General features: G+C 36.9%; 1 protein-coding gene across 15 annotated transcripts in view; it reads right to left on the reverse strand.

Annotated features, from left to right (window-relative positions):
• Positions 1–21,845, reverse strand: part of SVIL (supervillin) — a 766,609-nt gene that overhangs the window by 136,212 nt on the left and 608,552 nt on the right. For all 15 annotated transcript variants that reach the window (XM_053713887.1, XM_053713886.1, XM_053713892.1 and 12 more), the window contains one exon: positions 9,446–9,623. In XM_053713887.1, coding sequence (XP_053569862.1) covers positions 9,446–9,623 — 178 coding nt within the window. The remainder of the gene's footprint in view (positions 1–9,445; positions 9,624–21,845) is intronic.

Raw genomic sequence — 21,845 nt, forward strand, 5'->3', positions numbered from 1 at the left:
AAGTGGAAGCTGCAGCAACATCAGCCAAAGAAATAGCAGGTCTAAGAAGATTACCTGAACATAAATAAGCTTTCCTTAGAAAGGAATCAATTTTCCTATCTAAAGGATCCTTAAAGGAAGTACTATCTGCCGTAGGAATAGTAGTACGTTTAGCGAGAGTAGAGATAGCCCCATCAACTTTAGGGATTTTGTCCCAAAACTCTAATCTGTCAGATGGCACAGGATACAATTTCTTAAACCTTTTAGAAGGAGTAAATGAATTACCCAGATTATTCCATTCCCTAGAAATTACTTCAGAAATAGCATCAGGGACAGGAAAAACTTCCGGAATAACTAAAGGAGGTTTAAAAACCGAATTTAAACGCTTAGTAGATTTAGTATCAAGAGGACTAGATTCCTCCATCTCTAATGCAATTAAAACTCCTTTAAGTAAAGAACGAATAAATTCCATTTTAAATAAATATGAAGATTTATCAGTGTCAATATCTGAGACAGAATCCTCTGAACCAGAAAAATCATCATCAGAAACAGACAAATCAGAATGATGATGTTCATTTAAAAATTCATCTGAAAAATTAGAAGTTTTAAAAGACCTTTTACGTTTACTGGAAGGAGAAATAACAGACATAGCCTTCCTAATAGATTTAGAAACAAAATCTCTTATATTAACAGGAACATCCTGAGTATTAGATGTTGATGGAACAGCAACAGGTAATGGTATATTACTAATGGAAATACTATCTGCATTAGCAAGCTTATCATGACATTCATCACAAACTACAGCCGGAGGGACAGATACCACAAGTTTACAGCAGATACACTTAACTTTGGTGGAACCAGCATCAGGCAGCGTTTTTCCAGAAGTAGCTTCTGATCCATGGTCAATCTGAGACATCTTGCAATATGTAAGAGAAAAAACAACATATAAAGCAAAATCTATCAAATTCCTTAAAAGGCAGTTTTCAGGAATGGGAAAAAATGCCAATGAACAAGCCTCTAGCAACCAGAAGCAAATGAAAAATGAGACTTAAATAATGTGAGAAAAAAGGTGGAGACATAAATGACGCCCACATTTTTTGGCGCCAAAAAAGCCGCCCACATTATTGGCGCCCAAATGCTTTTGGCGCCAAGAATGACGCCACATCCGGTAACGCCGTCATTTTTGGCGCAAAACGTCAAAAAAATGACGCAAACACGAACAACTTCCGGCGACAAGTATGACGCCGGAAATGACATAGAAAAATTTTTTGCGCCAAAAAAGTCTGCGCCAAGAATGACGCAATAAAAAGAAGCATTTTTAGCCCCCGCGAGCCTAACAGCCCACAGGGAAAATAGTCAATTTTTAAAGTAAGAAAAAATGTTTTAATTCATATGCATTATCCCAAATAATGAAACTGACTGTCTGAAATAAGGAATATTGAACATCCTGAATCAAGGCAAATAAATGTTTATATAAAAGTGCCCAACCATAGCTTAGAGTGTCACAAAATATAAGGCTTACTTACCCCAGGACACTCATCTACATGTAGTAGAAAGCCAAACCAGTACTGAAACGAGAATCAGTAGAGGTAATGGTATATAAGAGTATATCGTCGATCTGAAAAGGGAGGTAAGAGATGAATCTCTACGACCGATAACAGAGAACCTATGAAATAGATCCCGTAGAAGGAGACCATTGAATTCAAATAGGCAATACTCTCTTCACATCCCTCTGACATTCACTGCAACACAGAGGAAAACCGGGCTCCAGCCTGCTGCGAAGCGCATATCAACGTAGAATCTAGCACAAACTTACTTCACCACCTCCATGGGAGGCAAAGTTTGTAAAACTGATTTGTGGGTGTGGTGAGGGGTGTATTTATAGGCATTTTGAGGTTTGGGAAACTTTGCCCCTCCTGGTAGGAATGTATATCCCATATGTCACTAGCTCATGGACTCTTGCTAATTACATGAAAGAAATTGAGGTATAGATGGAATTTCCCGTTCAAATTAATATTCACGTACAAGAACTCCACCTATTCATGCACCACTGTTGAAGAGGGACGGTTGCTACTTGCCAAGCTAGAGATTCCACTGGAAGAAGATGTTTCTCCGGACCCTCCACAAGCCACCAGAAGAATGCCACAAAAAGAATGGACTGAGGTAAATAGGAATGGGAGACCTAAAAAACCCAAATCTAATTTTACAAGAGAAGATGGTGGAGGCAACAATAACACAGAGGCATATCCAGTGCCGTGATTCTCTCAACAGAGACAGTGTAGAGACTTGATATAGAGAAAAAGAAAACCGAAGTGTGATCTATAGATCATACATTGATCATAATAATATTTAAAATGAAGGTACTGTTACCAGAACGATGAACAATATTGAAAGGGGGTAATCCCAGTATTTGCTTGCTCTCCTCTATCTCACCTATCCATTCTTCCTTACCCCCAAGCTTTTTTCCATTTACTCCCTTTTAACCCCTCCCTACTACTAATACTTGATCGTCACTGATGCGAATACCAAAAATTTGATTAGCTCTCTATGACCTGCCTTATGGGATAGGATGAGATCATAGATAAATATATGTTAGTTCCAGAGTTGATATCGTTTATTTTTATTCTTGTTTTAAAACAAGAAAAACTTTTAAATGTTATTTATTTGTTTAAATTCACTAAGTTGTATGTTATTATGTTTTTTTATATGTTTATATGCAGTCTCAAGTGTCAACATAAGATAAGCTCACAAGACATTTATTATAAGGGGTAACAGTCGAGGTATTAGAGGTTCAGTTATGAAGGTAAGAGGTATAGATAGAAGACTTATAAAGAGGACCTATATAAGCAATGCCCCAAGTAAAAAGACATGTTTATTAGATTAATTTCACACAATGCTAGAGGGCTCAACTCCAACACAAAAAAGGAAAAAAGCTATTATAGATTACAAGGCCCAGAAAGCCCAAATAATAATGATCCAAGAAATGCACTTCACCTCAGATACAACACCAAAATATTGGGATAAGAACTTCCCAGTGCAATATCATGCATTCAATGACAAGAAAAAATGTGGGAGTTTCCATCCTCATACATACCTCTCTGAATTTTAAGGAGGAAGAGATAATTAAAGATAAGGGAGGGAGATTTCTATTAGTCAAAGGGTCAATCCATAAAGTCCCAGTGGTATTACTGAACGTGTATGCGCCCAATGAGAATCAAGGCCCCTTCCTCACTAAAATAAGTAGACTACTCCTGTCATGGAAGAGAAGTAAAATTATAATAGGAGGAGATTTTAATTTAACATTGAATGACGAACTTGACAGAACTTCACATACACCCCACAAAAAAAGGAGAACGACACCTGCCCAACAGCTCTTAGCTGACCTTTTACTAGACTTCAACCTAATAGACAGTTGGAGGGCACTCAACAAAGGAGCTAAAGACTTCACCTATTACTCCACAGTACATGACACTCACTCAAAAATAGATTTAATCTTAGTAAGTCAGGTCCTATTGCCACTGGTAAAACTAGCGCTCATTCTAAACTGCTCATGGTCTGATCATAACATGATGATAATTGACCTAGAGGGAATGATCAACCCTAATAGAGTTAGATCCTGGTAACTCCACCCTAGCCTACTTCAGAATACCATTGTTCTTCAGAAAGTACAGCAGCATGTTAAAGATTTTGTAGATATTAATGCAGGATCAACATCCAATCCAAATTTTGTATGGAGTGCACTTAAAGCCTCGGTGAGAGGCCTGATAAATGCAGAATCTAACAAAATAAAGAGAAATTATAATGCCAAATTGGGAAGCTTGAGGGTAGAAATTGCTGCGCTCAGAGAACAAATTTAAAAAAAAGCCACCCAAAAAAAGTCTTAAAATTACTTAAAATAAAAAACGAAGAATTAAACCAACTACTAGATAGAGAAGTGATCCAATCAATAAAAGTGATAGACACCAGATATTATATTTACGCAAACAAACCAGATAGGATGCTGGCCAATAAACTAAAAGACCTGACAAGGGCGACTACGATTCCACAAATACAAACTACCTCTGGACAAGTCACAAACAATCCTCTACAAATAGCCAATGAGTTTGCCATTTTCTATAATAATCTTTATAATTTACCTAGTAGTAATAAACATAACAAGAGAGAAGAATTAAATACGTTTCTGGAAGATAGCAAATTAAAAACCATCACAGAAGAAGAACTAGAGAAATTGAACGCCCCCATAACAATACAAGAGATTATGTTGGCTATCAAAGAACTTAAAAGAAACAAAGCACCAGGCCCCGATGGGTTTCCAGGCACCTTTTATAAAGACCTGCAGTTATCATTAGCCCCTCAATTGAAGGTATTGTTTAATATCCTGCAAGGAATAGATATCACCCCAGATTTGTTGACTGCAAGGGTCACAGTCATTCCAAAACCTGGTAAGAGCAAACACTGCCAAAATTACCGACCAATCTCCCTAATCAACCAGGACCTAAAATTATTCACAAAAATTCTGGCCAACCGATTGACCCTACCCGTTAGAAACTTGATAAACAATGACCAAGTGGGCTTCATCTCACAAAGAGAGGCTCCAAACAATACCAGGAAAGTGATTGACCTGATTAATTATGCGACAGTTGGAAAGATGCCTTCTCTGTTTCTAGCATTGGACGCAGAGAAGGCATTCGATAGAGTTAACTGGGAATACATGTTAGCAACACTTAGCTAAATGGGATTTAAAGGACTCTTCACTACTGCGTTAAAAAAGATATATTCAAACCCAGATGCATACATAAGACTCTCAGGTTATCAATCAGACAGAATAAAAATACATAATGGCACAAGACAGGGGTGCCCCCTGTCACCCCTACTTTTTGCTCTATGTATTGAGTCACTGGCGGTTAGGATACAGGATAATCCAAATATAGCAGGGATAAGGGTGGGGGATAAGGAATACAAAATTTAATTATTTGCTGACGTCATCCTTGCAGTCACAAAACCTTTACTTTCGCTCCCGATGGAATACTCCATAATAAATAAATTTGGACAGGTGTCTGGTTATAAAATTAACGAAAGCAAATGTGAGGCCCTTAGCATACATCTCCCAAATCCAATAAAGAAATTATTAGAAATTAACTTTACATTTAAATGGGCCAAAACATCTCTCAAATATCTAGGAATCAACCTCACAAAAGACGTGCACTTACTTTATAGGGAAAATTATGTGCCCATGTTCACACACATTAAAGAGCTATTAGGTAAATGGACCAAATTAAACATCTCCCTGTATGGAAGAGTAATATCTGTCAAAATGACGATATTGCCCAAACTCCTATACCTATTCAGAACTCTCCCAATTACAATACCGCTGTCAGAAATATATACAATACAGAAGGCAATTTTAAAATTCATTTGGGGAGGAAAAAGGGCTAGAATAAGCAAACACAATATAATGAGACATAAGGGAGAAGGAGGTATCTGATTACCTAACCTAGTATCATATTATTATGCAGCTAGGTTGGCCCAGACCACACAATGGTTTAAATTAGAACCATCACCACAATGGGTTCAACTAGAAAAAGACATGTTAAATGTATGAAGATTAGATAATATTCTATGGGCAACACAACAAAACAGACCCAGCCATATCAAGCAATTCATTGCGATCACACACACCGCTTTTATTTGGGACACAGTGAATAGGAAGTATAGTCTACTCAATGAGAGATCCAGACTGACCAGGCTCTCCCCTCTTAAATATTTAGTAGACATACATACTCAAAGGAAATGGGAGAATAAAGGCCTCTACCGAATAGCAGATGTTTATGTTAATAGCGATCTAATATCCTTCTCTCAATATGTAGAGTTAGGCACACCTGGACATAATGAGTGGTTCCACTACTTAACTTCAATCCAGAGTCAGAGAGATAATGGGATTAGATAAGCCCCCAAATAACACTATATTAGAAACACTATGTTTGTCAAAGGAGGCAAGGAGGGGACTGATAGCAATGCTCTACCCGGCTATAAATGGAGGCTCAAATAAGGACAAGAATGTAATAATGACTAAATGGGAGCAGGATTTGGGCAAAACTTGGTCATTAGATAAATGGGTGTCAAACATTAATAGAGGCCTATCTTTTTCTCCAAATGCCATGTTAAAGGAAAATTACATTAAAGTGCTTTATAAATGGTACACATATCCCACAAGATTCGTCAAGACACAGGATAGTAGGCCCCACATTTAAAATGAATAATACTATTGCAATGATTTCCTTTCAAGTATAAGACTGCTTAGTGTTCTTTTATAACAACAATGAAACTGAAAGTTAACATCCCTTTAAACTATTTTGTTGGTGGTTCAGACAGAGCATATAATAAAAAAAATGTAAAAAAAATTCTATAAATGAATTAGCAGAGTTCCCAAGGTATTCTTTATTGAGCCCTAGATGGTCTGGAGCACTAGATGGTAGGAGATAGTGGTGATATCTAGTGGTCTTGCAAATGCATACAGTTTAAACAAAACTCTTGCCATATATTGCTCTAAACATGTGAATTCTCCCCTACTTTTCAATAAAAGATAAGAGAATGAGGACAATTTGATAACTGAAGTAAATTAGAATGTTTAAAATTACACACTTTCTCAAATTAAAGAAAAAAAATCTTATTTCAAGTCCCTTTAATTTTTTTAAAACATACATTCTGTCTCTAGGCCTCTTGCAATTAATGAGATAAGAAAGACAAAATTAATCTTGCATGATTCAGATAGAGCATGTAATTTTAAGAAACTGTTAAATTAACTTCTGTTATCTAATTTACTTTGTTCTTTTGGAATCTCTTGTTGAAAAGCATATGTACATTTCCACAACAGCAGCAATGCACCACTGGGAGCTAGTTGGTAATTGGTAGCTACACACATTTTTCTCTTGTCATTGGCTCATGTGACGTGTTTAGCTAGATCCAAGTAGGCATTGCTGTTCTGGAGCTCACTTTTTAACTCTGTGTTTACTCCCTTTGCAGGTGTTATATGCTAACAACTGTGTGATAATAAAACTAGAACATTTTTTTTTTTTGACCTTTAATCAGTTTGAGATGGACAAAATAAAGAGTTCATAATTAAACATTTTATATAATTCAAAGGCCGGATTGGCCAACCAGGACAACTCCCTGTGTGCGGCCAGTTACAATTTAAGAGAAGGGTGCTGCTGGTTAGATAATGGAACTGTATCATCCATCTTCTCCTCTGAGCTGATTTCCTAGACCATGTACCATTTAGTAAACCTCCTTTGAATGGTTTCTAGTCAAGTCACAATGTTTTGTGTGTTTTCTCCAGATCACACCATAGATATTCATTTTAATACTGTGAAAGATTCATGGATGAAATTGGTCTGTTGGGTGCTTATGCAGCAGCATTCTGGTATATACAGTGTATACATATATATAAAATTATTATTTTTTTATTACAAATTAATATAATTTAATTCTGGGGGAGGGGAAGATACACACATACATAGTTACACACACACACACAACTTGTAGGTGAATGTAAAATTAAGAACATGAGGTAGATAATAAGGGGCTATAGAGTTACACAATATCCATAAATCATATTTTGGCTTGTTGGCCTTTAAAGAGTGCATCCTGCTATCCAAGCCCATAGGGAGAAATGAAGGATGAGTATATGTGTAGGCTCATCTTTATTCCAGTAATAAAAGGTGCTGCAATATGAAACCATGAGGTCAGGGAAGCATGGGAAAGACGGCTGAGAAAACAAAAGACAGCTCTCAAAACAGCAAGAGAACATTATATATATATTTGTGTGTGTGTGTGTGTATGTATGTATGTACAGTGGATATAAAAAGTCTACACACCCCTGTTAAAATGTCAGGTTTCTGTGATGTAACAAAATGAGACAAAGATAAAACATTTCAGAACTTTTTCCACCTTTAATGTGACCTATAAACTGTACAACTCAATTGAAAAACAAACTGAAATGTTCTAGGTAGAGGGAAGAAAAAAAAATAATAATATATATATATATATATATATATATATATATATATAAAAAAGCATTTTCTTTATGCAAATGTTACGTTTCTTTAAGCTTTAGTATATGATGTAGAAATCCTTGACCATGCAATACAATAACTGCTACATCTCATGATCTTAAGTAAAACATCACATGCTAAAAATTCTACATTAGAACTTGGCAGCAATGTTTTCCATGCAGCAACATCATATCCAATTCTCACTGTTTTTCTGGTCTACTGAAACCTTCACATCTTTGGCTCATGTCTGTAAACAAGCAGTAAAGCAACATGCAGAACTGCTGAAAGCAAATCACAAAACTAATACACTGCAGTCAGTGCCAAAATCGAATCAATATAAAGCAATATAAAGCAAGATAATGCATCTCTTCACACAAGACCCATTACTATTACTGTATATTTTTATTATTGTTCCAGTTTAATTTGCCTCACTTAAAGGGACAGTATACACTCATTTTCATATAACTGCATCTAATAGACACTACTATAAAGAATAATATGCACAGATACTGATATAAAAATCCAGTATTAAACTGTTTAAAAACTTACTTAGAAGCTCTCAGTTTAGCTATGTTGAAAAGGTAGCTGAGAAATAAGACACTCCCCCCCTCCCCCTTCTTTTGCATATGAAAAGACCCTTTACACAAACAGGAGCAAGCTGGAGAAGGTAGCTGACGGTATTCTGATAAAACTTTGGGGCTTGGTTAGGAGTCTGAAAATCAGAGCAATGTTATTTAAAAATTACGCAAAACTATACATTTAAAAAAAACAAAAAAAACTGTATGGGCTTTATAAATAGATCATCTACAAAACATTTATGCAAAGAAAAAATGTGTATAATGTCCCTTTAAGACACGCACACTCTTGAGCATAACTGCATTTCCCTGAAAGGGATATGAAACAAAAAAAATATTTTGTTATTTAGACAGCATAAAATTTAAAAAAAGTTTCCAATTTACTTCTATTATCAAATTTGCTTTGTTCACATGGCATTCTTTGTTGAAGAGATAACTAGGTAAATGTCTTGCTCACTACATGGCAAAAAATAGTGCTGCCATCTAGTGCTCTTGCAAATGAATGACATCCTTGCAAAACTGCAGCCATACAGTGCTCCAACCACATGCATGCTCCTGAGCTTGTGTCTGTGCTTTCCAACCAAAGATACAAAGAGAATGAAGAATAGATGTAAATGAGCAAGTTGTTTAAAACTGCATGCACTATCTGAATCATGAAAAAAAAAAAATGTTGGGTTTCATGTCCCTCAAGTACTGAGTGGTCAGTAAATCTAGTATGTTTTAGACACCATGTTTGCTGTGACATGAATTCACAAAAGATCTGGTGAACTTAAGGACTTTATTATCGCAACTACAGTGACGTTAAAAAATAAAGATAACGGAGATAAAACAATTCCTTACTTTGGCTGTTCTGAGCTAAAGATCTCATCAAAATCTTCACCAAAACTGAATGGCTCATGGACAGCTTGTAAATCCAAGGGACGGTAGAAACGTGAGAAGGTTTCATCATCATCAAGCTTCATGACCTCTTTCACAGATTTACTAGTGACCGACAACGTGGTATCATGCAGCCCACCAACTGTAAGAAAAAGGACACATTTCTAGCAATCAGATTTCATTCTATTAAGAGCATACATTCCCAAGATCAGCAAAACCTACCAGTTAAAGGGACACTGAACCCAATTTTTTCCTTTTGTGATTCAGATAGAGCATGCAATTTAAGCAACTTTCTAATTTACTCCTATTATCAATTTTTCTTCGTTCTCTTGCTATCTTTATTTGAAAAAGAAGGCATCTAAGCTATTTTTTGTTCAGAACGATGGACAGCACTTGCTGATTGGTGGATAAATTCACCCACCAATAAACAACCCAGGTTGTTCACCAAAAATGGGCCAGCATCCTAAACTTACATTCTTGCATTTCAAATAAAGATACCAAGAGATTGAAGACAATTTGATAATAGAGTTAATTAGAATTTGCATGATCTATCCGAATCACAAAAAAAAAAAAATTGGGTTCAGTGTCCCTTTAATGTCAACTGAGAACATTCATTCAAAGTCAATAACATGGAACAATATTGCAACAGGAAAGGTGAAAGCATTTAAAGATTATATCTGAACATACTTGTCAAAGAGTTGGCCTGATAATCTTTGCTGGTGAGCAGAGAAAATACACTTGCTCGTGCACATCTATATGCCTCATGCAGGTCTTTGGGATTCTGGGCCTAACTCGCCTACATGGAAAGGAATCTCACAAAATATTTTTTTATTTATTTTTTAAGAATTTTATTCTAATGTAGGTATCTCTCCATCACATCCAGAGCCCTGCATAGAGAGAGAGGAACGCTCTTATGCTAAAATGTGCCTTTATATCATTTTTGTTTAGGGTCCTCTTCGATAATCTCGCCAGAGAGGAGAGTTTTAGATCATAGGGCCCTCTGTGGAGGAGACTTTTTTCAAACCCATTTAAGAACTATACATTTACAGCAGTGTTTCTCCAATCCAGCCCTCAGGCACACTAACCATCCATATTTTCACCTTGAGTGAGAGCAGGTTAAGAATGATGGCTAATGATCAGCTGATTAATTCACCTGCACCTTAGTTGTTTACAGAAACAGTGTATTAGAATGCTAGCTCATTAGCACCATGACAGAAGGATGCAACCATTTTTTTGTATTACCCTAAGTCAAGGTACACTTTACATTTTAACAAAAACCCTACTGCTGTGGCATTTAAAGCCACATGAATCTAGAATCCATTGTAGACCTAATTAATCTTCAGGAGATACTAATAACCCCTACAGATATCTACATCACTTTAGTACCATTACGCCTGTGAATATATGAATTGCTTCCGTTCTGATGATGCTTTTTATAAGCAAAGATCTCCTCCTGAACGGTATTAAAGCATTTACCCTATTTCATGGTTTTCAAATCACCTCTTCATTATTTCCTCTAAATGACATTGAAGGCTATTTTTTCCACTCATGCACAGTTTATTAGTCCTCATTTGCACTGGTTCTCATTTAGAACCTCTAAGAAAAATAGTTTCTAGAATGATACATCTTAATCAGGTGGAGAGGCAAAAACCTCATTTATTGAAGTTACATTTGTCCTATACAATCAAGTGCTGGCTTTTCCTCTTGTATTAAAGTACAGTACCGTTATTGTTGACCTTAAATGCGTTCCCAGTGATTTGTTACACCAGCTGTGCAGTATAAACTGTATTAAAATTTAGGTTTATTCTTGCAAATTAAATAAACAATTTGTTTTAAAGGGACATTATACACTCATTTTTTCTTTGCATAAATGTTTTGTAGATCATCTATTTATATAGCCCATAAAGTTTTTTTTTTTGTTTTTTTTAAATGTATAGTTTTGCTTATTTTTAAAAAACATTGCTCTGATTTTCAGACTCCAAACCAAGCCCCAAAGTTTTAGGAGGAGAATACCGTCAGCTACCTACTCCAGCTTGCTTCTGTTTGTGTAAAGGGTCTTTTCATATGCAAAGGAAGGGGGAGGGGGGAGTGTCTTATTTCCCACTTGCTGTGGGCTTTCCAGCTACCTATTTAACAGAGCTAAACTGGGAGCTTCTAAGTACGTTTTTAAACCATTTTATACTGGATTTTTACATCAGTATCTGTGCATCTTATTTTTTATAGTAGTGTCTATTACATGCAGTTATATGAAAATGAGTCTATACTGTCCCTTTAAGCATTTAATCTACTTCCCATAAAGAAAATGTCAGTTCTTCCTGCTGGCTCAGCAATAGGTGGTTGCAAAACTATTTTAAATACAAAAATAAACCTAAGATTTTTCCACATACATTTAATATTCTGCAGCTGGTATAAAAAGTCAGCAAAATCATATTAAGCATTTTACAGTACTCTCACTTTAAGCAACCTAATGCCCAGACCTTGTGTTTCTTGTATTCTGTCAGTCGTCAAGAATTATTAATATTAAGTCTATAATTCTATCATTAAAATATAATTTACGTTTGTTCCTTTCAATGCTAAATATTAGCTCCCTCTTCTCTATTATGTTATTTGATCATTAGTTTTAATCCCCTAGTAAGGAGATAATGCCAAAATATGTAATTAACTCCTTACAACCCTCAAGCATCAATGAAAATAACTTATGTTTTAACTTATGTTGCCTTTGAATGCACTCCGTTAAAGGGCCATTATAGACAAACAATTGTATGCTCTAATTCATTAGAGCATGTTATTTTAACACACACAATACAGCAATGCTGTGTTTAACTCCCACAAATTAGTTAAACACATAATGAAAGTACTACTCAGGAGCTGCAGAGAACTGTTGGTCAAGGGCAGAAGCTGCCACTCACCCAATCAGCAGTGCTATCACACAACTCCGCCTTGGCAGGGGTTAAAACATTACAGGGTAGCTAGTTTTAAAATGACGTTCTAACAAATTAAGTGCATGTCATTTTACAGCTATAATGGCCATTTAACAAACTGTACCGCAAGTCATCAACAGACATGTAGGGCCCCCCATTTACTAAGCTGGATGTGGATAAGGTTTCAGACTAAATTATTAGTATATTTTATGATGGAATATTCCTCTCCTGATTACTAGGAGGCAAAAAACACCTCAACACACCAGAGCTTTAAATCTTTCCCACTTTCCATGATCCTCAGTCATACATGTAGCCAAGTAGATAAGAAAAAAAGCAAAGCAGGAAAAAAGCAGGGGGAAAAGAAGTCGAAAACAAGTACTGCTGCCACCTGAACAGCAGGGATTGTAGACTCTCACAATCATCAAAAATTAATTTATCAGGTAAATATACATTTTCTTTCATCAGATGGCGAGAGTCAACAAGTCATGTGTGGGAATCAATACCAAGCCGTGGAAGTCCACTTAAATATGGAGGGGGACAAAAAGGGAAGGCAAGTACTTGGTTTTCTTTACACACTTTTTCTAAGTATGATCACTTTGATCAATAGAAGCCTTATCACAAATAGCCCACGAAGGAGCTGGGGGAAAAAAAGGAACAAACTACAATTTCCTGATTGATAAAAAGAATAGCTAGTGCAAAGAACAGCCTTGTCCTGATAACGACAGAAAATGAGGACTGCATGACAAAGCTGAAAGCTCAGAGACTCTTCTAGCCCAAATAGCTAGAAGAAAAAAAAAAAAGAATCTTGCAGGATAAACGCTGAAGGTCTAAACCATGCATCAGCTTAAAAGAAGAAGTTTGAAGAACCCTCAAAACCAGATTAAGATTCCAAGGAGAAAAAACTGGTTTAATTCTGATCGGAGCCTGAACAAAGGACCTGAAAGTCAGCAACTTTAGCAATTTTCTTATGAAACAAAAAATAGACTAAATCTGAACCTTCAGAGAACTGGCTGATAAACTTATCTAAGCCTTCCTGCAGGAACTCAAGAACTCTAGGAATTCTAAAAGAATTCCAATGGTAACTTTTGTGAGAACCACGCATAAAAGGTTTTGAACAGGAAACTCCAAAAAGAAACTCCAAAATTTTCTTCGGATACAACATACAATTTTAATTTTATCAGATCTTTCATTCTCTTGTAATCCTTTGCTGAAGGAAAACTGACAGCTAGTTGAACACATCTTAGCCAAACACAAGATACAAATATTTACAGGATTATATGAATGTAGCCTGAGCGCCTCAACTGAGTGGGCTAGGATATGATTAGGTGATAGCGATGTTTAATAGATGACAATAAAATGTTAACAATTAAATGTTGACAATTAAAACAATAAATAAAAACAGTTTAAGACAATAATCAAATCGTACATTAACAAGGATCCATGTATATCAGCACAGTATACATAGGCTGGTATTTCTTCATACATTTATATAGTATATATAGATGTATCTGCGAGTACCACTAAAGCAGTACTACACCACCTTATCAGTTATCAAAGCAATAAGCACCCAGCTGGGTTGTGGTACTTTGAAAAGTCACAAAGTGTTCCTGTCAATAGAGTAACTTGTAATCCCAGATACAGTGAGATTATAGTTTAAAATATCCAAGAGATTATTTGAATAGAGTCCAGTTTAGTTGTGATCCCTCAAAAATAATTTAAATTGGTGGAAGAATAGTGAAAAAGAAGTCTAAAATCTTTCAACCAAGGATAAAAATACAAAATGTAAAAAACAAAAATATAAAATGTGGAAAACTGGTCAAAAATTGGTAAAAAGTTGCCAAAAAGTGCCATCGTAGAAAAAACTAATCAAAAATTAAAAGTTACCCAAAAAATCCATTGTTAAGTTGGTGAATGAAAAATTATTATTCTCAAAGTTCAGCTTGATATTGTAAGGTAGTGCGGCTGGGTGCTGCGACCATAGATGATAGTTCAGAGATTTCAGTGGGTGTTCTGCTCCAAACTGGATGTATCTGTAAGAAGATAATCAATATAGTGTAGTAGGCTAAAAATAGATGTGGATGTAGAAAGAAGGCTTACTGGATGCTTGGCCATCGCGTTTCAGCCTCACAGGCCTTTCTGCATTTCTATCCTTGGTTGAAAGATTTTATACTTTTTCACTATTCTTCCACCAATTCAAATTATTTTTGAGGGATCACAACTATACTGCACTCTATTCAGATATTCACTTGGATATTTTACACTATAATCTCATTGAATCTGGGATTACAAGTTACCCTCTATTGACAGGAACATTTTGTGACTTTTCAAAGTATCACGACCACGACCCCGCTGGGTGCTTATTGCTTTATTTGAGAACTGATAAGGTGGTGTAGTACTGCTTTAGTGGTACTCTCTTTATACATTTATATAGTATATATAGATGTATCTGTAATACCAGCCTATGTATACTGTGCTGATATATATGGATCCATGTTAATGTACAATTTGATTATTGTCTTAAACTGTTTTTATTTATTGTTTTAATTGTCAACATTTAATTGTTAACATTTTATTGTCATCTATTAAACATCGCTATCACCTAATCATATCCTAGCCCACTCAGTTAAGGCGCTCAGGCTACATTCATATAATCTTAGCGTTCTTAATTGACAGCTAGAGCATATAGAATAACACAGGCGCTAGGTATACACTTCTTCAATCCTTGACTTCCACAAATGTGTACAGGCACAAATCAGCAGCTAGCTCCCACTAATGTAGGATACGTGCGTATTATTCATTAAATTAAAAGTGTCTTAAAAGTACATGCTCTATCTGAATTATGCAAGTTTAATTTTGACTTCTCTATCCCTTTAAGATAAATATGTCTGGTAACAAGTTTCCTAGCCTCAATCAGGGTACCCGTAACCTTGTCAGAAAAAACTGACAGAATTCAATCACCATGAAGTCAAATTCAGAGTTTTGACATCTTGATAAAAGAAATCTTGTGAGGCCACACCAGAGTAATCAGAATTGCTGCGGCTTGTTCCTGCTTGATTCTGGCTATCACTCTAGATAGTAACACAAACTGAGAAAAAAACATAATTTATGTAAGAACTTACCTGATAAATTCATTTCTTTCATATTAGCAAGAGTCCATGAGCTAGTGACGTATGGGATATACATTCCTACCAGGAGGGGCAAAGTTTCCCAAACCTCAAAATGCCTATAAATACACCCCTCACCACACCCACAAATCAGTTTAACGAATAGCCAAGAAGTGGGGTGATAAGAAAAAAGTGCGAAAGCATATAAAATAAGGAATTGGAATAATTGTGCTTTATACAAAAAAATCATAACCACCACAAAAAGGGTGGGCCTCATGGACTCTTGCTAATATGAAAGAAATTAATTTATCAGGTAAGTTCTTACATAAATTATGTTTTCTTTCATGTGATTAGCAAGAGTCCATGAGCTAGTGACGTATGGGATAATGACTACCCAAGATGTGGATCTTTCCACGCAAGAGTCACTAGAGAGGGAGGGATAAAATAAAGACAGCCAATTCCTGCTGAAAATAATCCACACCCAAAATAAAGTTTAATGAAAACATAAGCAGAAGATTCAAACTGAAACCGCTGCCTGAAGTACTTTCCTACCAAAAACTGCTTCAGAAGAAGAAAATACATCAAAATGGTAGAATTTAGTAAAAGTATGCAAAGAGGACCAAGTTGCTGCTTTGCAAATCGGATCAACCGAAGCTTCATTCCTAAACGCCCAGGAAGTAGAAACTGACCTAGTAGAATGAGCTGTAATCCTTTGAGGCAGGGTTTTTCCCGACTCGACATAGGCATGATGAATTAAAGATTTCAACCAAGATGCCAAAGAAATGGCAAAAGCTTTCTGGCCTTTTCTAGAACCGGAAAAGATAACAAATAGACTAGAAGTCTTTCGGAAAGACTTAGTAGCTTCAACATATTTCAAAGCTCTAACAACATCCAAAGAATGCAACGATTTCTCCTTAGAATTCTTAGGATTAGGACATAATGAAGGAACCACAATTTCTCTACTAATGTTGTTGGAATTCACAACCTTAGGTAAAAATTGAAAAGAAGTTCGCAACACCGCCTTATCCCGATGAAAAATCAGAAAAGGAGACTCACAAGAAAGAGCAGATAATTCAGAGACTCTTCTGGCAGAAGAGATCGCCAAAAGGAACAAAACTTTCCAAGAAAGTAATTTAATGTCTAATGAATGCATGGGTTCAAAAGGAGGAGATTGAAGAGCCCCCAGAACCAAATTCAAACTCCAAGGAGGAGAAATTGACTTAATGACAGGTTTTATACGAACCAAAGCTTGTACAAAACAATGAATATCAGGAAGATTAGCAATCTTTCTGTGAAAAAGAACAGAAAGAGCAGAGATTTGTCCTTTCAAGGAACTTGTGGACAAACCTTTATCTAAACCATCCTGAAGAAACTGTAAAATTCTCGGTATTCTAAAAGAATGCCAAGAAAAATGATGAGAAAGACACCAAGAAATATAAGTCTTCCAGACTCTATAATATATCTCTAGATACAGATTTACGAGCCTGTAACATAGTTTTGATCACAGAGTCAGAGAAACCTCTTTGACCAAGAATCAATCGTTCAATCTCCATACCTTTAAATTTAAGGATTTGAGATCCTGATGGAAAAAAGGACCTTGCGACAGAAGGTCTGGTCTTAACGGAAGAGTCCACGGTTGGCAAGAGGCCATCCGGACAAGATCTGCATACCAAAACCTGTGAGGCCATGCCGGAGCTACCAGCAGAACAAACAAGCATTCCTTCAGAATCTTGGAGATTACTCTTGGAAGAAGAACTAGAGGCGGAAAGATATAGGCAGGATGATACTTCCAAGGAAGTGATAATGCATCCACTGCCTCCGCCTGAGGATCCCGGGATCTGGACAGATACCTGGGAAGTTTCTTGTTTAGATGAGACGCCATCAGATCTATTTCTGGAAGTTCCCACATTTGAACAATCTGAAGAAATACCTCTGGGTGAAGAGACCATTCGCCCGGATGCAACGTTTGGCGACTGAGATAATCCGCTTCCCAATTGTCTATACCTGGGATACGAACCGCAGAGATTAGACAGGAGCTGGATTCTGCCCAAACCAGAATTCGAGATACTTCTTTCATAGCCAGAGGACTGAGTCCCTCCTTGATGATTGATGTATGCCACAGTTGTGACATTGTCTGTCTGAAAACAAATGAACGATTCTCTCTTCAGAAGAGGCCAAGACTGAAGAGCTCTGAAAATTGCACGGAGTTCCAAAATATTGATCGGTAATCTCACCTCCTGAGATTCCCAAACTCCTTGTGCCGTCAGAGATCCCCACACAGCTCCCCAACCTGTAAGACTTGCATCTGTTGAAATTACAGTCCAGGTCGGAAGAACAAAAGAAGCCCCCTGAATTAAACGATGGTGATCTGTCCACCACGTCAGAGAGTGTCGTACAATTGGTTTTAAAGATATTAATTGAGATATCTTTGTGTAATCCCTGCACCATTGATTCAGCATACAGAGCTGAAGAGGTCGCATGTGAAAACGAGCAAAGGGGATCGCGTCCGATGCAGCAGTCATAAGACCTAGAATTTCCATGCATAAGGCTACCGAAGGGAATGATTGTGACTGAAGGTTTCGACAAGCTGAAATCAATTTTAGACGTCTCTTGTCTGTCAAAGACAGAGTCATGGACACTGAATCTATCTGGAAACCCAGAAAGGTTACCCTTGTCTGAGGAATCAATGAACTTTTTAGTGAATTGATCCTCCAACCATGATCTTGAAGAAACAACACAAGTCGATTCGTATGAGATTCTGCTAAATGTAAAGACTGAGCAAGTACCAAGATATCGTCCAAATAAGTAAATGCCACAATACCCTGTTCTCTTATTACAGACAGAAGGGCACCGAGAACCTTTGTAAAAATTCTTGGAGCTGTAGCTAGGCCAAACGTCAGAGCCACAAACTGGTAATGCTTGTCCAGGAAAGAGCATCTCAGGAACTGATAGTGATCTGGATGAATCGGAATATGCAGATATGCATCCTGTAAATCTATTGTGGACATATAATGCCCTTGCTGAACAAAAGGCAAGATAGTCCTTACAGTTACCATTTTGAATGTTGGTATCCTTACATAACGATTCAATATTTTTAGATCCAGAACTGGTCTGAAGGAATTCTCCTTCTTTGGTACAATGAAGAGATTCGAATAAAACCCCAGCCCCTGTTCCAGAACTGGAACTGGCATAATTACTCCAGCCAACTCTAGATCTGAAACACATTTCAGAAATGCTTGAGCTTTCACTGGATTTACTGGGACACGGGAAAGAAAAAATCTCTTTGCAGGAGGTCTTATCTTGAAACCAATTCTGTACCCTTCTGAAACGATGTTCTGAATCCAAAGATTGTGAACAGAATTGATCCAAATTTCTTTGAAAAAAACGTAACCTGCCCCCTACCAGCTGAGCTGGAATGAGGGCCGCACCTTCATGTGGACTTAGAAGCTGGCTTTGCTTTTCTAGAAGGCTTGGATTTATTCCAGACCGGAGATGGTTTCCAAACTGAAACTGCTCCTGAGGATGAAGGATCAGGCTTTTGTTCTTTGAAACGAAAGGAACGAAAGGAACGAAAACGATTATTAGCCCTGTTTTTACCCTTAGATTTTTTATCCTGTGGTAAAAAAGTTCCTTTCCCACCAGTAACAGTTGAGATAATAGAATCCAACTGAGAACCAAATAATTTGTTACCCTGGAAAGAAAGGGAAAGTAGAGTTGATTTAGAAGACATATCAGCATTCCAAGTTTTAAGCCATAAAGCTCTTCTAACTAAAATAGCTAGAGACATAAACCTGACATCAACTCTGATAATATAAAAAATGGCATCACAGATAAAATTATTAGCATGTTGAAGAATAATAATATTATGAGAATCATGATCTGTTACTTGTTGCGCTAAAGTTTCCAACCAAAAAGTTGAAGCTGCAGCAACATCAGCCAATGATATAGCAGGTCTAAGAAGATTACCTGAACACAGATAAGCTTTTCTTAGAAAGGATTCAATTTTCCTATCTAAAGGATCCTTAAACGAAGTACCATCTGCCGTAGGAATAGTAGTACGTTTAGCAAGGGTAGAAATAGCCCCATCAACTTTAGGGATTTTGTCCCAAAATTCTAATCTGTCAGATGGCACAGGATATAATTGCTTAAAACGTTTAGAAGGAGTAAATGAATTACCCAAATTATTCCACTCTCTGGAAATTACTTCAGAAATAGCACCAGGAACAGGAAAAACTTCTGGAATAACCACAGGAGATTTAAAGACCTTATCTAAACGTTTAGATTTAGTATCAAGAGGACCAGAATCCTCAATTTCTAAAGCAATTAGTACTTCTTTAAGTAAAGAACGAATAAATTCCATTTTAAATAAATATGAAGATTTATCAGCATCAACCTCTGAGACAGAATCCTCTGAACCAGAAGAGTCATTAGAATCAGAACGATGTTCATTTAAAAATTCATCTGTAAAAAGAGAAGTTTTAAAAGATTTTTTATGTTTACTAGAAGGAGGAATAACAGACATAGCCTTCTTAATGGATTCAGAAACAAAATCTCTTATGTTATCAGGAACACTCTGAACATTAGATGTTGATGGAACTGCAACAGGTAATGGTACTTTACTAAAGGAAATATCTGCATTAACAAGTTTGTCATGACAATTAATACAAACAACAGCTGGAGGAACAGCTACCAAAAGTTTACAGCAGATACACTTAGCTTTGGTAGTTCCAGCACCAGACAGCGATTTTCCTGAAGTATCTTCTGACTCAGATGCAACGTGAGACATCTTGCAATATGTAAGAGAAAAAACAACATATAAAGCAAAATTGATCAAATTCCTTAAATGACAGTTTCAGGAATGGGAAAAATACCAAGGAACAAGCTTCTAGTAACCAGAAGCAATGAAAAATGAGACTTAAATAATGTGGAGACAAAAGCGACGCCCATATTTTTTTAGCGCCAAATAAGACGCCCACATTATTTGGCGCCTAAATGCTTTTAGCGCCAAAAATGACGCCACATCCGGAACGCCGACATTTTTGGCGCAAAAGAACGTCAAAAAATGACGCAACTTCCGGCGACACGTATGACGCTGGAAACAGAAAAGATTTTTTGCGCCAAAAAAGTCAGCGCCAAGAATGACGCAATAAAATGAAGCATTTTCAGCCCCCGCGAGCCTAAAAGCCCACAGGGAAAAAAAGTCAAATTTTTTAAGGTAAGAAAAATGATTGATTCAAATGCATTATCCCAAATATGAAACTGACTGTCTGAAAATAAGGAATGTTGAACATCCTGAGTCAAGGCAAATAAATGTTTGAATACATATATTTAGAACTTTATTAAAAAAGTGCCCAACCATAGCTTAGAGTGTCACAGAAAATAAGACTTACTTACCCCAGGACACTCATCTACATGTTTGTAGTAAGCCAAACCAGTACTGAAACGAAAATCAGCAGAGGTAATGGTATATATATATATATATATAAGAGTATATCGTCGATCTGAAAAGGGAGGTAAGAGATGAATCTCTACGACCGATAACAGAGAACCTATGAAATAGACCCCGTAGAAGGAGATCATTGAATTCAAACAGGCAACTCTCTCCTCACATCCCTCTGACATTCACTGCACGCTGAGAGGAAAACCGGGCTCCAACCTGCTGCGGAGCGCATATCAACGTAGAATCTAGCACAAACTTACTTCACCACCTCCATAGGAGGCAAAGTTTGTAAAACTGATTTGTGGGTGTGGTGAGGGGTGTATTTATAGGCATTTTGAGGTTTGGGAAACTTTGCCCCTCCTGGTAGGAATGTATATCCCATACGTCACTAGCTCATGGACTCTTGCTAATTACATGAAACAAATGTAAATCAGGTTAAATGACCAAGGGACCACTAGCACATTTATCACTCACCCAAGGGTCCCGAGACCTGGCATAATACTGAGACAGTTTGTGATTCAAGTGAGAAGCCATGAGCATCTATCTAACAGACCAACATTCACAATTTTGATTCAGAGACCATTCCCCTGGGTAGAGAGACTGACAGTCTGAGGATCATGGGAAGTGTGAGGGATTTAAAGCTCTGGTGTTTAGATGTCTTTTGCCTGCTCCTAGTGGTCAGGAGTATTCCCACACATGACTTCTGGACTCTCATCTGATGAAAGAAATTGCGTCTGTAATGCCTTCCCTTCTCTCTGACAATCACCCTTAACAAATGTGTTCAGGGTGATTAAGATCTGCCAACTCAGAGGTGGCGGAGAAGATGAGAAGCAGTGGTCTGGTAACTGCTGCTTCTTACATTGTGGAAAAAAGACGAATGCGCGCGCCTGCTCCACAAG

The sequence above is a fragment of the Bombina bombina genome, chromosome 5, assembly GCF_027579735.1.
Source record: "Bombina bombina isolate aBomBom1 chromosome 5, aBomBom1.pri, whole genome shotgun sequence".
Classification (NCBI taxonomy): Eukaryota; Metazoa; Chordata; class Amphibia; order Anura; family Bombinatoridae; genus Bombina; species Bombina bombina.